Source organism: Rhinolophus sinicus, linkage group LG02, assembly GCF_036562045.2.
Source record: "Rhinolophus sinicus isolate RSC01 linkage group LG02, ASM3656204v1, whole genome shotgun sequence".
Classification (NCBI taxonomy): Eukaryota; Metazoa; Chordata; class Mammalia; order Chiroptera; family Rhinolophidae; genus Rhinolophus; species Rhinolophus sinicus.
The window spans coordinates 197964504-197977493 of record NC_133752.1 but is presented as its reverse complement, the minus strand read 5'-3'; the positions used below and the strand labels follow the sequence as shown (position 1 = coordinate 197977493).

General features: G+C 56.7%; 1 protein-coding gene across 2 annotated transcripts in view; it reads left to right on the top strand.

Annotated features, from left to right (window-relative positions):
- The window catches only part of CELSR1 (cadherin EGF LAG seven-pass G-type receptor 1), a 133018-nt gene that overhangs the window by 99576 nt on the left and 20452 nt on the right, over positions 1 to 12990 (top strand). For both annotated transcript variants that reach the window (XM_074326582.1, XM_074326581.1), the window contains exons 13-22: positions 546 to 687; positions 2689 to 2809; positions 4449 to 4632; positions 4974 to 5075; positions 5936 to 6030; positions 6478 to 6687; positions 8042 to 8225; positions 9284 to 9427; positions 11700 to 11904; positions 12750 to 12917. In XM_074326582.1, the coding sequence (XP_074182683.1) occupies positions 546 to 687; positions 2689 to 2809; positions 4449 to 4632; positions 4974 to 5075; positions 5936 to 6030; positions 6478 to 6687; positions 8042 to 8225; positions 9284 to 9427; positions 11700 to 11904; positions 12750 to 12917 (1555 nt within the window). The remainder of the gene's footprint in view (positions 1 to 545; positions 688 to 2688; positions 2810 to 4448; positions 4633 to 4973; positions 5076 to 5935; positions 6031 to 6477; positions 6688 to 8041; positions 8226 to 9283; positions 9428 to 11699; positions 11905 to 12749; positions 12918 to 12990) is intronic.

Here is a 12990-nt window from a genome sequence, read left to right as displayed (position 1 = left end):
TGGAGTGTCGGCTTCCCCACCAACTCTCCGTTGGCCCGTGGAGCCCTGAGCTTTGGTTTCTAACTAAGGAGCGAGCCTTCTCTTCTTAAAATGCTGTCCCATGTCGTTTCTCCACTCGGAGCAGAAGAGACCCTCCAGGCTTCATCCTCAGGACTCATGATGAGATGAGGGAAAGAATTAGGGAAAAGAACACATTTTTTAAAAGTACGCATTCAGCGTTTGCCTCTGAATTTTGAGGTGCTGCAGTCACGCTCAGCTGACACCCATCCACCATGTGTCGTGTGGTGGCCACGGCCCCTGCCCTCCCGTGTAGTGAGGCCTGGGAGGCCGTCGTCTCTGCCTTTCCAAGTCTCACCCACTGAATGGTTGTGTTCCCCATGGCTCCGAGGTGCCCCTGGGCATTCCTCTGCGGAAGAGTCTGGAAAGTTGAGTCTTGGGGAAGACAGATGGCTGAGATGTCTTAACGTAGAGGGTTTGGCTCCGGAAGGTGATGTGCAGGGCCAGAGGCGGGTTCTGGCGGGGCTCATGCTGGCCTGTCTCCCCAGGGTACTTTGGAAAGAAGTGTGTGGACGTGTGTCAGCTGAACCCCTGCGAGCACGTGGCGGCTTGCGTGCGCAGCTCCAGCGCCCCGCAGGGCTACGTGTGTGAGTGCGGGTCCAGCCACTACGGGCAGTACTGTGAGAACAGGTAAGAGGACGCCCCTCAATCCACACCGTCACTTCTCCTCTTGGTTATTTCACCCAAAATATATCTACTTCTGGGTTAAGGACCTATTTAGTTTATTTTTTTCAAATTTGGCATGAAATAAATGAGAATCAAATTGAGCATTTCACAGTGACCCCGTCTAAGCACATTTCCACTCCAGAAACGTACAGCAAAGTCGTCTCTCTACTTTGTGCAAAGTCCACTGTGCACAGAGCAGGCAGGTGCTCAGCTGCGGGAAGATGAGAGTAACTGCAGGAAACACTTTATCCTTTGAGGTCTTGTTTGACAGGCACGTGAGTCCTGGTGCCCGGAGCCCAGGTGTGTAGTCGTCGCAGGTAAATCCCTTTCTTCCAGATGGGGCACTTTGGAGGTCACGGCTGGTGGTCCTTAGCCAGTGCTGGCCAACCATCCTGATGCAGGAGCCGTGTAGATGCCAGCCTGCTCCACCTGGCAGGGACTCGCTCTGCTCTTTGTCATTCGGGGACCCCACCTGTGAACAAGATGCAGCCGTGCCCTTGGGCTCATGATCTCATGGAGAGATGGGCACCACTGGCTGCTGGATGACAATTGAATAGGAGGCGGGGAGGCCCCAGGGCAGCGCGTTTCAGGGACAAACCAGGGGCAGAGCCGGGAACAGTGAAGGGCCAGGCCAGCCTGAAGCGCTCAGAGGGTGAGACCTGGAGGCCCATGATTCCGGGCATATCCTGTGCTAGGGGGCAGGCCGGCCTAAAAGGGGGCCTGCCCTGTAAGCAGGAACAGATCGCAGCTTTTGGGGGGCCATGGGGCAGAAAAGTGGCAGGATCAGGTCTGGGTCTCAGAGGCCCCGGCTCCTTTGTGGAACAGTCGGAGCAGGCGGAAGCTGGAGGCAGGGGGACCAGCGCAGAGGTGGTGCGTGTCCCAGAGGCCGGGCATTGCAGGCAGTCAGGGCTCAGGAAGTGGTGAGGAGAAGGGGTTCGCGAAGGTTCTGGGGTCCCCACCCTGTAAATGCAGACCCATATGCACCAGACTGGAGGCCTCCGCCCAGGAACCCTGCCCTGGTCGTTTTCATGGCCCTGACATGAACACAATCGATACTTAATAATTGCTTGTGAGGTGAGCGAGAGGGTAAGAGAGGTTGGCGGGGTCCAGGTGGAGTGCCATCAGCCAGGATAGGAGGCACAGTCTCATTTTGAGGAGCCTGAGGGATACCTGGGGGAGCGTCCTGCAGGCAGGTGTGTCTGTAGGTGGCACGCAGGTGAGCTGTCAGGTCGGGCAGAGGCAGGATGGCCTGGCCTCATCCTCACCCGTGCTGCTCCTCTCAGGGTCTGCGGGCTCTGCCAGGCGGGCGCACGTGGTAGGACTAGGTGGGTCTGATGATTCTCAGCCCACCAGGTCCAGCCCTCACGGAGTTGACTAAGGCACATGCCACATCCACGGAAAGGCTATTCTGAGCATCCGTGGGATGTGGCCAGCGTTTGACTTTGGGGACCTGGGACACCGTGGAGGCTGCAGAAGCCCTGGTTCAGCATCCTCGAGCTGGCAGATGCCCCAGATCCCGGGGGTAGCTTGCCCGGGGCAGCTGGGCTCAGTCTGCTGTGTGGGGCAGCGGAGACATGAAAGGCCAGCCAGTGGGGTCAGTTGTCACAGTGTGGGTGCTGGGGCACAGTGAGTGTGGTGATGTCATGCTAACCAACGCCTGGGTGGGGTAGTGACCTGTGTCTTCTAGGTAGAAGAAATAAGTAGGCAAACAAATTATTTAAAAATAACAGTTCTGTAGGTAGAACCCTTCCAGACATGGGTCCCTCAAGGCTGGGAGTGGGGCCTGAAATTCTTAAGAGTTCTGGGGGTGGGGGCAAGCAGGGGAAACTGAGGCCACTCAAGGTGGGGAAAGGTGCCCAGAACCGGGCCAGCCGAGGCTCCAGGCCCCCAGCAGGCTTACGTTCATTCTGAGGAGGACGGTTGGTTATGCAACAGCGTCCACCTGCCATCTTGTCTTCTCAACAGGATCGACCTTCCGTGCCCCAAAGGCTGGTGGGGAAACCCTGTGTGCGGACCCTGCCACTGTGCTGTTGGCAAAGGTTTCGATCCCGACTGCAACAAGACCAACGGGCAGTGCCAGTGCAAGGTGAGGCCTGGCCGCAGACAGACGGTGGGCATGCATCCCCCACCCCCACCTCGGGTGCTGAGCCCAGGGAGCCGGCCATGCGTGCAGGCGCGCGCTCACACACACACACACCAATGTGTGTGTAAACACACACACACGTGTACCTGGACACACACACATCCTGAGCCCAGGGAAATCACAGTGCACACACATACTTACAAGCTAATGTGGTTTTTGATTGCTCGCTGCCCACCGCGGTGCTGAGTACACCAGGGGTGGTTTTCCTGTGGAAGCTGGTTGGGACCGTGGGAGCTAGAGCCCTCAGCCACCCACTCCGTTGGTAACGGGAAACAGCGTTTCTGGGAGGTTGGCTCATTTTCTGCAGCAGCCACGATTCTCCTAGTGGGCCGTTTTCCTGGTCTTTTATCAAACCAGCACTCAGTGATGGCCCAAATTGTTAAAGAGCCTTGCCCACACCCCCCTCGGGTGTCTGCCATTTGCGTGCGTGGCACGGAGCTCACCTGCTCGTGTCTCTGAATGTGCTGGAGTGTTCTCAGCCCAAATGATACGAAGCCCCGTCCCCCTCGGTTCCTGGAAGGCATCGCACACCCCGAGTCCTGCTGACAACTGCTGTTGAGCTGCTGGTAACTGGAAACCCAAAGGAAAGGTCTGCTGGTGACAGTAGCCACTTGCTGAGGGACATGTGCTGCCCCAGGACAGGAAAGTGCCATCGCAGGGCACACTCTGACACTCCCCGGTGATCTGTTTAACACCTATAATGTCCCTTGTGGTCCACAGTGCTTCCAAAACGTGACTTGTCTCCTGAAGCACTTAAATGAAAAATGACAATGGCCACAGGGGACCAGGACGAGGCGAGGCCCACGCAGGAGGTGGCAGAGTGGCATCAGTGGGTGGCAGGGCAGGAGGACAGTGGAGAGGGTATTTGGGGAAAATGTGCTGAGAATTTTTTTTCTCATAAAAATAATTACAGAAAATGCAGGAAGGAATTTAAAAGGTGACAGCCCATCTCCCCCCCAGGTGACTGCTACCATTTTTGCACCTCCTCCCAGGTACTAATACACACATAGTTGTAAACCCCTGTGCACATGTGTGGGCAGTTCTGTGTCTGCCTGACGGGGAAGCCTGGATACTGGCCACAAGTCTGCCCGAGTCATAGCCTGAACCAGTGTTCAGTGGGGGGTGGGGTGCTTGAGTGACCTGGCAACTGTGGAGTGGCCAGTGAACTGCTGAGCTGGACATAAACCCCAGACTTTCCAAATCTGAATCCCTTGCTCTTGACATTCACCTTGACCTGCCCATCAGCAGATGTTCAGGCAGCTTCTAATTTCTCACAATTTTCCCCAAAAACAATTTTTTTGCAAGGGCCATCCTCATACCTATATGTCCATTTGAATCCCTGGTCCTTTGTGGGACAAATATGCAGGTGGCCATGATAAGTATTTGCCAAGAAATGAGAGAGGAGGTGCTTTCCTGGAGAACGCACTGATCCAGTCTGGCTTTCTCGGGGCACGTGGATGGGGGATGGCACAGAGAGGCCCAGAGGCCAGGGTGGAACCTTGATGTTGCTCAGGAAGCATCTTCCAGGAGTACGGTCTCCGCAGGCATCTGAAGTCGCATGCGCTGCTTCTGGCATTTGCAGGAGAATCACTACAGGCCCCCAGACCAGGACACCTGCCTGCCGTGTGACTGCTTCCCACACGGCTCCCACAGCCGGGCCTGTGACATGGACACCGGCCAGTGCGCCTGCAAGCCTGGCGTCATCGGCCGCCAGTGCAACCGCTGCGACAACCCTTTCGCCGAGGTCACCACACTTGGCTGTGAAGGTTCGTGTCACCCCTTGACCCTTTTCAGGCCACGTCATGGGGACAGGGGCTGTGGATACATGTGTATGTCTGCGTGGGCACAGCATACTCCTGGGGTTTGGAGAACACTCAGCTGCCTTGTGGTCTCACTATGTCCATTTGGTCCTCTGTGGACCTGGCCCTGCACGACCGTGTCATTAGAGCCTGGGTCACTCCCCAACCAATCTAATACTGGGGGGAAGACACGAGGGGTCCGTTCTTAGTGGGGACAGGGCCTCCTTCAGGGAGGAGCGTGCAGAGAACGCTGCACATTTTGGGCATGCCCATGCCTGGCTGAGGGCCTTCTTTTCTCTCTACCCCAGTGATCTACAGCGGATGTCCCAGAGCGTTTGAGGCCGGCATCTGGTGGCCGCAGACCAAGTTCGGGCAGCCGGCTGCGGTGCCATGCCCCAAAGGATCCGTGGGTAAGTGGCCTGTGGCGTCCGTTCCCAGCAGGAAATGGACAGAGGCATACAGCTTGCAGGAGAGCCAGCCAAGGCAGCAGAACTCACAGGTGGTCCATGCTGAAGAAAACTTTTTCCTTGGTACCGTGATTCCCCGAAAATAAGACCTCGCCGGACAATCAGCTCTAATGTGTCTCTTGGAGCAAAAATTAATATAAGACTCGGTCTTACATTAAAATAAGACCAGGACTTATATGGTCTTATATTAGAATAAGACCGGGTCTTATATTATATTATACTAGACCCAGTCTTATAGTCAAATAATTTTTGCTTCAAAAAGATGCATTATTGCTGATTGTCTGGCTAGGTCTTATTTTAGAGGAAATACGGTAGTAGACAAAACCTGGAAAAGGATAATGAAAGCACACAGAGCACAGTGGCCAGGGGACTCGACAAACTGCTTTGCCACTCAGTGTGGGGTTCACTGTAAAATGGGGTTGCAGCTGCGTCCTCCCATGAGGGTGTTGGGGATCCCGTGAGACAACACTGGGAGCACACACAGCCCCAGCGGCGCCGGGGCAGGCATGCGATGCACGTGGGTTTTGTCAGTGCTTGGCAAACGATTGAGCTGGTTTCTTTTTTCACGGACTTGCTCAGATGTTCACTCATCAGTGCTGGGCTCAGGCCAACTGTTAGGCAGCTTTAGCCGTGGCCCCAGGCGTGAGACAGGAGTGCTTGGGTTGGCTTCGTGGCTGTGGCACCTGCGTGGCCCTGGGCCAGCGAGGGGCGGGCATCACACTGGGTTTGCATTCATCCAGACAAACCAATGTGAATGAACAGTTGGAATTTCAGGTTTCCTGAGTCTGTTCTCTGTTCCCCAGGAAATGCAGTGCGACACTGCAGTGGGGAGAAGGGCTGGCTGCCCCCTGAGCTTTTCAACTGCACCACCGTCTCCTTCGTGCAGCTCAAAGCCATGGTAGGGACAGGCGTGCAGACGGGGTTACCGGGAGGGGGTGGGCGACGAGGCAGCAGTAACCCTGCTGCTCAGAGGACAGCGTGGCTCAGGACTGTCTGTTCTGGGCTCCTGAGGCAGGGCCCATCTCCTCTTTCCCCTTCAGGACCCAGCTCTGCGTCTGGTTCTGCAAACTCCAAGTCCCCAGGCTCAAGTCCCCTGTCCTCTCATCTCGCCCTCATAGGCTCTCACTTTTTCCTCTTGGTGTATTTTCCGAGCACTTTCTGGCCTCACAAACCATCTGTCCTTTTTCGTGCAGTTATCAGCGAGAGCTCATTTTTGGATTTTTGGATATCTTTGGTTCTTTCCTGACAAGGCGATTTCCACCGGAACGGGGTGAATTTCTAAACAGGAAGGACCCTAAGCGACCACGATTGGTTTGCAGACCTCACGTGTGTTCCTTCGTTCCAGAATGAGAAGCTGAGCCGTAACGAGACGCAGATGGATGGGGACGGGTCGCTGCGGCTGGCCAAGGCGCTGCGGAACGCCACGCAGCACACCGACACACCTTTCGGCAACGACGTGCGCACGGCCTACCAGCTGCTGGCCCGCATCCTGCAGCACGAGAGCAGCCAGCAGGGCTTTGAGCTGGCGGCCACGCGGGACGCTGACTTCCACGAGGTATGCTCGCCCCTCGGGGAGCCCGGCACATCCGGGGACGGCCTGTGAGCTCAGGTGTCCTGCAGGGACTCAGGGGACAGCTGGAGCCCTCGCCCGGCTGTGAAAGATCGTCAAACCCAGGGTCGTCCCGACAAAACTTCACTTTTCAGATGTGAGCCCTGTCCAGTGCAGTGGCCGGCAAAACTGATTCCAAGTGTTAGGATCGTTTGGGGAAGGGCATGTGTGGGTCACACTCGTCGTGATGATAATAGTGACGGCTGCTAGCAACTGACCATTTAGTACAGGCCAGACGGTGTACTGTGTGGTTTCTACGAATTTGCTTACTTATGTCACACACACACCCTGCCACACATATTGCCCCATTTTACAGGTAAGGAAACTGAGTCACAGAGCGCCAAGGGCACACAGTTTGTGAAGTGTGGGGCTCTGGAGTCTCTGCTCCCACCCACACACCCCAAGGTCTAGCTGTCAAAGGCCATGACCTTCCCTACACAGACCCTCCTGTTTTACATTTGGTTAAGTAATTGGCCTCTAGAAAACATCTGTTTAGAATGACTGTGAGGAGACTCATTCCTCCTGACATTCCTCCAAGCTCCTCTTGGAGGGGGCTCAGTGTCATCTCGCTTTCTCCTCCTCTCTGTGCCTCCCTGTCCACACAGAGCCTTTGGGGGGGCCTCCCTGTCCACACAGAGCTCTTTAGGGACCTCCTCTTCCATGCAGGGCCCCTGGGGGACCTCTCCGTCCAAGAAGAGCCCCTGGGGGACCTCCCCATCCATGCAAAGCCACGGGGCCTAAGCAGAGAGGGTCCCCTCACTTGCATTTCAATCCAGGCCTGCGAGTTTGGACTGATAAAGTTTGTTCCCACTTCTGATTCTTTGCAAACAGAAGCTTCCCGTCCAGGCTTCTGTCTTGGGTTGGGGCTCCTGAGCCCATGGACAGTCGTGTGTCTGCCTCATGCTTTATGCCTCCTCCTCCCCCTTCACATAAACCTTGAAGTGTCGGGGGAGCAACGTCACCCACAGTCACCTTCCATGTCACCTCAGCTGGCTCACTGTGTGCTCAGCAGCTGGGGCGGCAGTTCCCACCACCTGGTTTACCGGGTGGGGTTGGGGTTCTGATGTAACCAGGGTGCCTCCCCTTTGTGTCTCGGGGTGCACATGCGAAACCCCCCGCAGGGCTTCTGCCTGACACGCTGTGTCCTGCCTTTGAGATGAAAACACCATGTCTCCTCCATGCGCAGTCCTGGCCCAGCCTGGTCTTCCTGAACCTGGGGAGCTCCCACCGTGGCCGCCAGGCCTCTGGGCTGGCTGTACCCATGAGCTGAGTGCCGTCTGTCTGTCATCTGTCTGAGCAGGACGTCATCCGCACGGGCAGCGCCCTCCTGGCCCCGGGCACCAGGGCCGCATGGGAGCAGATCCAGCGGAGCGAGGGGGGCGTGGCGCAGCTGCTGAGGCGCTTCGAGGCATATTTCAGCAACGTGGCACGCAACCTGCGGAGGACCTACCTGAGGCCCTTCGTCATCGTCACCGCCAACATGAGTAAGGGCCACGCGCCACGTGGGGGAGGGGTGTGCTCCGCGGGCAGAACCCCCGCTCTGTCAGGGTGCGCGGCCCCAGCACGGCCATCTCTTAGGGAAGGGTCAACGGCTCTGGCCTCGATGTCCTTGTCTGTAAAATGGGGAGACAGGACTCTCCTTGTCCAGCCTGTCCAAAGATGGTCCACAGACACACATACCACTCCTGGGTCCAGGAAATCAGGGACAGGCCTGAGCAGAGGTGACGAGGTGGCGAAGTACCACTGGCAGGTCTGTGGTGGCCTGCAGGCCTTTCAGAACTCGGGTGGAGACGGTCTGGGGAAGTGGGCATGGGGGTGTGGCCTCAGGTCCATCCCTCTACACTCACTCAGAGAGGCACAGGCCCATGGAGGGATGCGGGATAGAGCAGCTGGGTCCCGGGGCGGTGGGGGAATGCCCACCCTGCTTGGGCAGGGACAGAGCTGTCAACAGAACAAATGCCTTATTAGCCAAGTCCTCCCAGCACCCAGGACACGCTGCTCTGGGGTCAGGGTAGGAAGAAGCACCCCCGCTGGCCCAGACAGAGCTGGCAGAGCCCCTGGGGGGCCCATCCTACGGGGTGGTGCTGCCCCCCCTTTTCTCCTGCAAGTGTTTATTAAGCCCTGTGGGGTGGCAGTTGTGCAAAACTAAGGGATTGTCCCTTCCCGGGAGGTGGCCCTTGATTTACCTAATTATCTACCACTGGACCGGCCTGGGTTTTTAACCTGGAAGTGGCGTCCCTACCAGGGAGGGGGTTGGGGGCGCACACTGCTCACTTGTCACGCTGTCGCCGTGCTTGCCTATGGAGCTGCCCCATCGGAGACCCGAGCCTGGTGGCTCTCGGGTGCCATGCTCAGCAGCTGAACTTGCCGCATGTCTCCCCCACCCCCTTCCCACTTGGGAATCCTGCTGCGTCATGTCTGCAGGTTTAAAGAACAGAAAGGTAGATTCTGGTTTCAGGAGTCTGGGTCCTGGACAGCAGGTCCGGTCAGCTCCGTGGGAGGGGCTGTGAGCGGTGTGTGACAGAAACCGCTGTCCCCACAGTCCTTGCTGTTGACGTCTTTGACAAGTTTAACTTCACGGGAGCCTGGGTGCCGCGGTTCGAGGACATTCGTGACGACTTCCCGAAAGAGCTGGCGTCCTCCGTCTTCTTCTCGGCTGACTTCTTCAAACCACCTGAAAGAAGAGGTAAAGCCTGTTACACACCAGGGCTGCCCTTGGGGACTCCTGCCCCTCGAGAGGGGGGAGGGGGCTCTGGAGGGTCCTGGGAGAATAAGAAAACCAGTTCTCACAACAGAGCGCGTCCTGTGTGTGAGTGGTGGGCCTCCCTGAAATAGGGGGGAGGGCGGCTGGGGACGTTTACTGGCATCAGACCCGAGTGGAAATGGTGGGTCGTGTCTTACAAATATTTAGCTAATTTGTAATGTCTAAACAAAAGAGAGAGCACTTAAATTGTGCATGAGCTGTGCAATGAAAAGTGGCTAATGTGTGTAGGTAAAATTTTAGCATCCACCACCCCACCCTCCACCCTCCAAAAAAATCAAACCAGAAGCTTTCTGTGTGCACTTGTTCAGTCCTGGTCAGGATGATAACACCAAACCGCTTAAACATTTTGAATTTTTTTAAAAGCGTTTTTCACAGATTCACTCCAACTATTGAAAATGTCTCAAAACAAAGTGGACTTGAAAATATAAATTCTGTAACAGTTTAAAATTGGGAATGTTTTTAGTACAGTAGGTTTGTCAGTTGTGTGGTTATTATTCAGGCACCTCAAAAACTCTTAAAGCGGGTTTTACTCTGATGGTGCATCAAGCTTTGCTCCATCTTTCAAAGTGGGTTCAATTTGGGATCGATAGGGGTTCTCATTATTCAACACAGTCCCCGTGTGTCCTCAGGGGCAGTACTTGCGTAGTTATCCACGTATCGCTGTGTGTGGACCTAAAAGCAGCTCTTTCTCTGACATCGTCAGTGCTCCTGCTTCGGGACTGACCACAGGGTCCTCCTCGCTCTTGGGCCCATGGCATCAGGAGTGGACGTGCAGGAGCCGCGTTTGCTCCAGGAAACCCCGTGAAGGAGCTCACAGCACCTGCTCCCTGCCGTCCTGGGACAGCTGCCAGCTGATGCCAGGTCCCCTCAGCCCTGGCCACGGCGCCGTATTCAACATTTACTTAACCCACTGAAATGCCCGTCAGCGCAGCCACCACATACGAACCCCACTGATGCATCCCCTGATGAGAAGATGCGGTCCCCAATTCCCCCAAATGCCTGACTCGCCCCGTGGCAGGGAAGCAGACAGGCACTCCCTACATGTGGGTGAGGCTGTGTGGGTGAGCTTGCAGGAGGTAGAGGGGCTGCAGCCCAGCCCCCATGCCCCTCGGTGTCCCTTCTCGGACGACCTGCTCCCCCCTCCACCTAAGGATGACCAGGACGTGGCACCAAAGGCTGGCCTCTGCCCACCTTTCACCCGCCCCCTTGGGCATCGCCAGGCTGGCACCTTCTACCCTCAGCCACTGACCTTTTGAGCTTGGCCCAAAGCCCTTCTTCGCCCTGACTGTCTCCTAGGTGGGCTCTTGGCCCAGCCCAGGCCTTGCCCCACCACATCCTGGCACATCCTTGACCCACACAGTGGAGGGGAATGCTGCCCACTCTACTGGGGTGAGGTACCCCGGATGCCCCGCCCACGGGGAGCCTGCGGTACCCACTGGTTAGAGACACAGTGAGCCAGTTGGGTCGTGGGGGACACTAAGGCTTTAGCCCCAGAGAAGCCTTTGGGTCAGAAGCAAACACAGGGAGGGGCCAGGCTTGTTCCCTGTTCCTTAGAGAGCTCCAGGGTCACGCGAGGCTCCTGAGAAGCCGCCATGCCCGACGCTGTCCAGCACACCCACTGTAGCCTCGTGTGATGCTCCTGGGCAGATGGCAGCCTTCCTGGAGGAGGCGGTACTAACTCCTCCCCTCCCCCTCCCTCCAGCCTCTAGTAACTGCTATTCCACTTTGTACCTCTGATCCACTCAGGTGCTCATGTGAGTGAAATCGTACAATATTTGACTTGCTTGTTTCACTGAGCGTAAAGTCCTCGAGGTTCCTCCATGTGGTAGCACGTGTCATAACGTCCTTCCTTTTTAAGGCTGAGTCATTTTCCATTGTACGGAGAGACCACACTGTTTATTCTTTCGTTGCTGACGGACACTGGGGCTGCTTCCACCTTTCGGCTGCTGTGCGTTGTGCTGCTATGGACATGGGCGGACACGTGTCTCTTTGAGCCCTGCGTTCCATGCTTCGGGACGCTTGCCCAGAAGTGGGGTTGTGGGGTCACATGGCAGCTCTGTGTTTAATCTTTAGAGGCACCGCTCCTGTCTCCACAGGACATCTCCTGATTTCAGGAAGCACTTGTTCAGGTGGAAAGTGATGTGGTAGGAACACGGGGCCCGGCCCTGCCCTCACACTCTTGCTCACGTTGCAGAGGGGCCCGTGGTGAGGCCGGTCGGCCGGAAGGCTGCCCCGCAGACGGCACATCCGGGGCCCAGCGCCGAGAGGGAGGCCCTTTTCAGGAGGCGGAGGAGGCACCCCGACGAGCCTGGCCAGTTTGCCGTCGCCCTGGTCATCATCTACAGGACCCTGGGACAGCTCCTGCCTGAGTACTATGACCCGGACCGCCGCAGCCTCCGGTACGGCCGGCCCTGGGGGCACAGGGAGGGACCGTTCTGGAGGGTTCGGAGGCTTTTCATAAATCAAAATCTTAACCACTCAAGCATCTGTATAAGGGCACCACGGCTCTGTCATCTCCCTTGGACAGAGGTTCTGGGTCTGCCAGACGGGCACGGTCCCTAGTATTTCTTCCAGGAACAGCCCCTCTCCAGCACGTGCCTCAGTGGACACGGCTGGCGCACCAGCTCAGCAATGTAATTTCTGCTCAGAGGGTCCGACCCCCAACGCCTGTTTGCCTTGGGCCACTGGTGGCCTAGTAATACTAGGGCTGCTTGGTGAACACTGGCTGGAAAAGCGAGTGCCACCCAAAGGGGCCTCGTGGACCTGAGCAGAGGTGGCCACACACCCAGGTTTCACTTTTTCAACTTCAGTATCGTTTTCCAGATCCTTTCCTGGGTCTGTAGTGTTCATAGTCATCCTTTTTTAGTGGTTGGATGAGATTCCACCAGGAGCTGTAATGATTCTATTAGGTTCCTTTAATCAGACATTTTAGTCGTTTCTGGTATTTCTGCTGTGATGCGTTATGGGGCTGAAACCTCTCTGTGCACAGACCTTCTCTTCATCTGTGTATTTCCAAAGTTCACCTTTGACCCAGAGGTGACCCACTCCCTGAGCGCACCCCATCAGTGACTAAACCTCCACTGAGCACGATGCCGCAGCACAGGCCCAGCTCTGAGCTCGTGCACTGTGATCCCGGCCCTCCCGGAGAGATGTCTGTCCCGTGTCCTCGTCACGTCTGCACACAGGCGTTAAAATAGTCATTTCCTAAGTGTGTTGGTACCTGTGCTCTTGCCGTTCAACGCAGGCTGCCTAACCGGCCTGTCATCAACACGCCGGTGGTGAGCAGTGTGGTGTACAGCGAGGGGGCCCCACTCCCCAGCCCCCTGGAGAAGCCCGTCCTGGTGGAGTTCGCCCTGCTGGAGACCGAGGAACGCACCAAACCCGTCTGCGTCTTCTGGAACCACTCCATCACGTAAGCGTGACATCGGGAGCCAAGGCCGGCCACCTCCTGCCCCTGAGCTCTGCGTTTCCACGTGGGGGCTTTG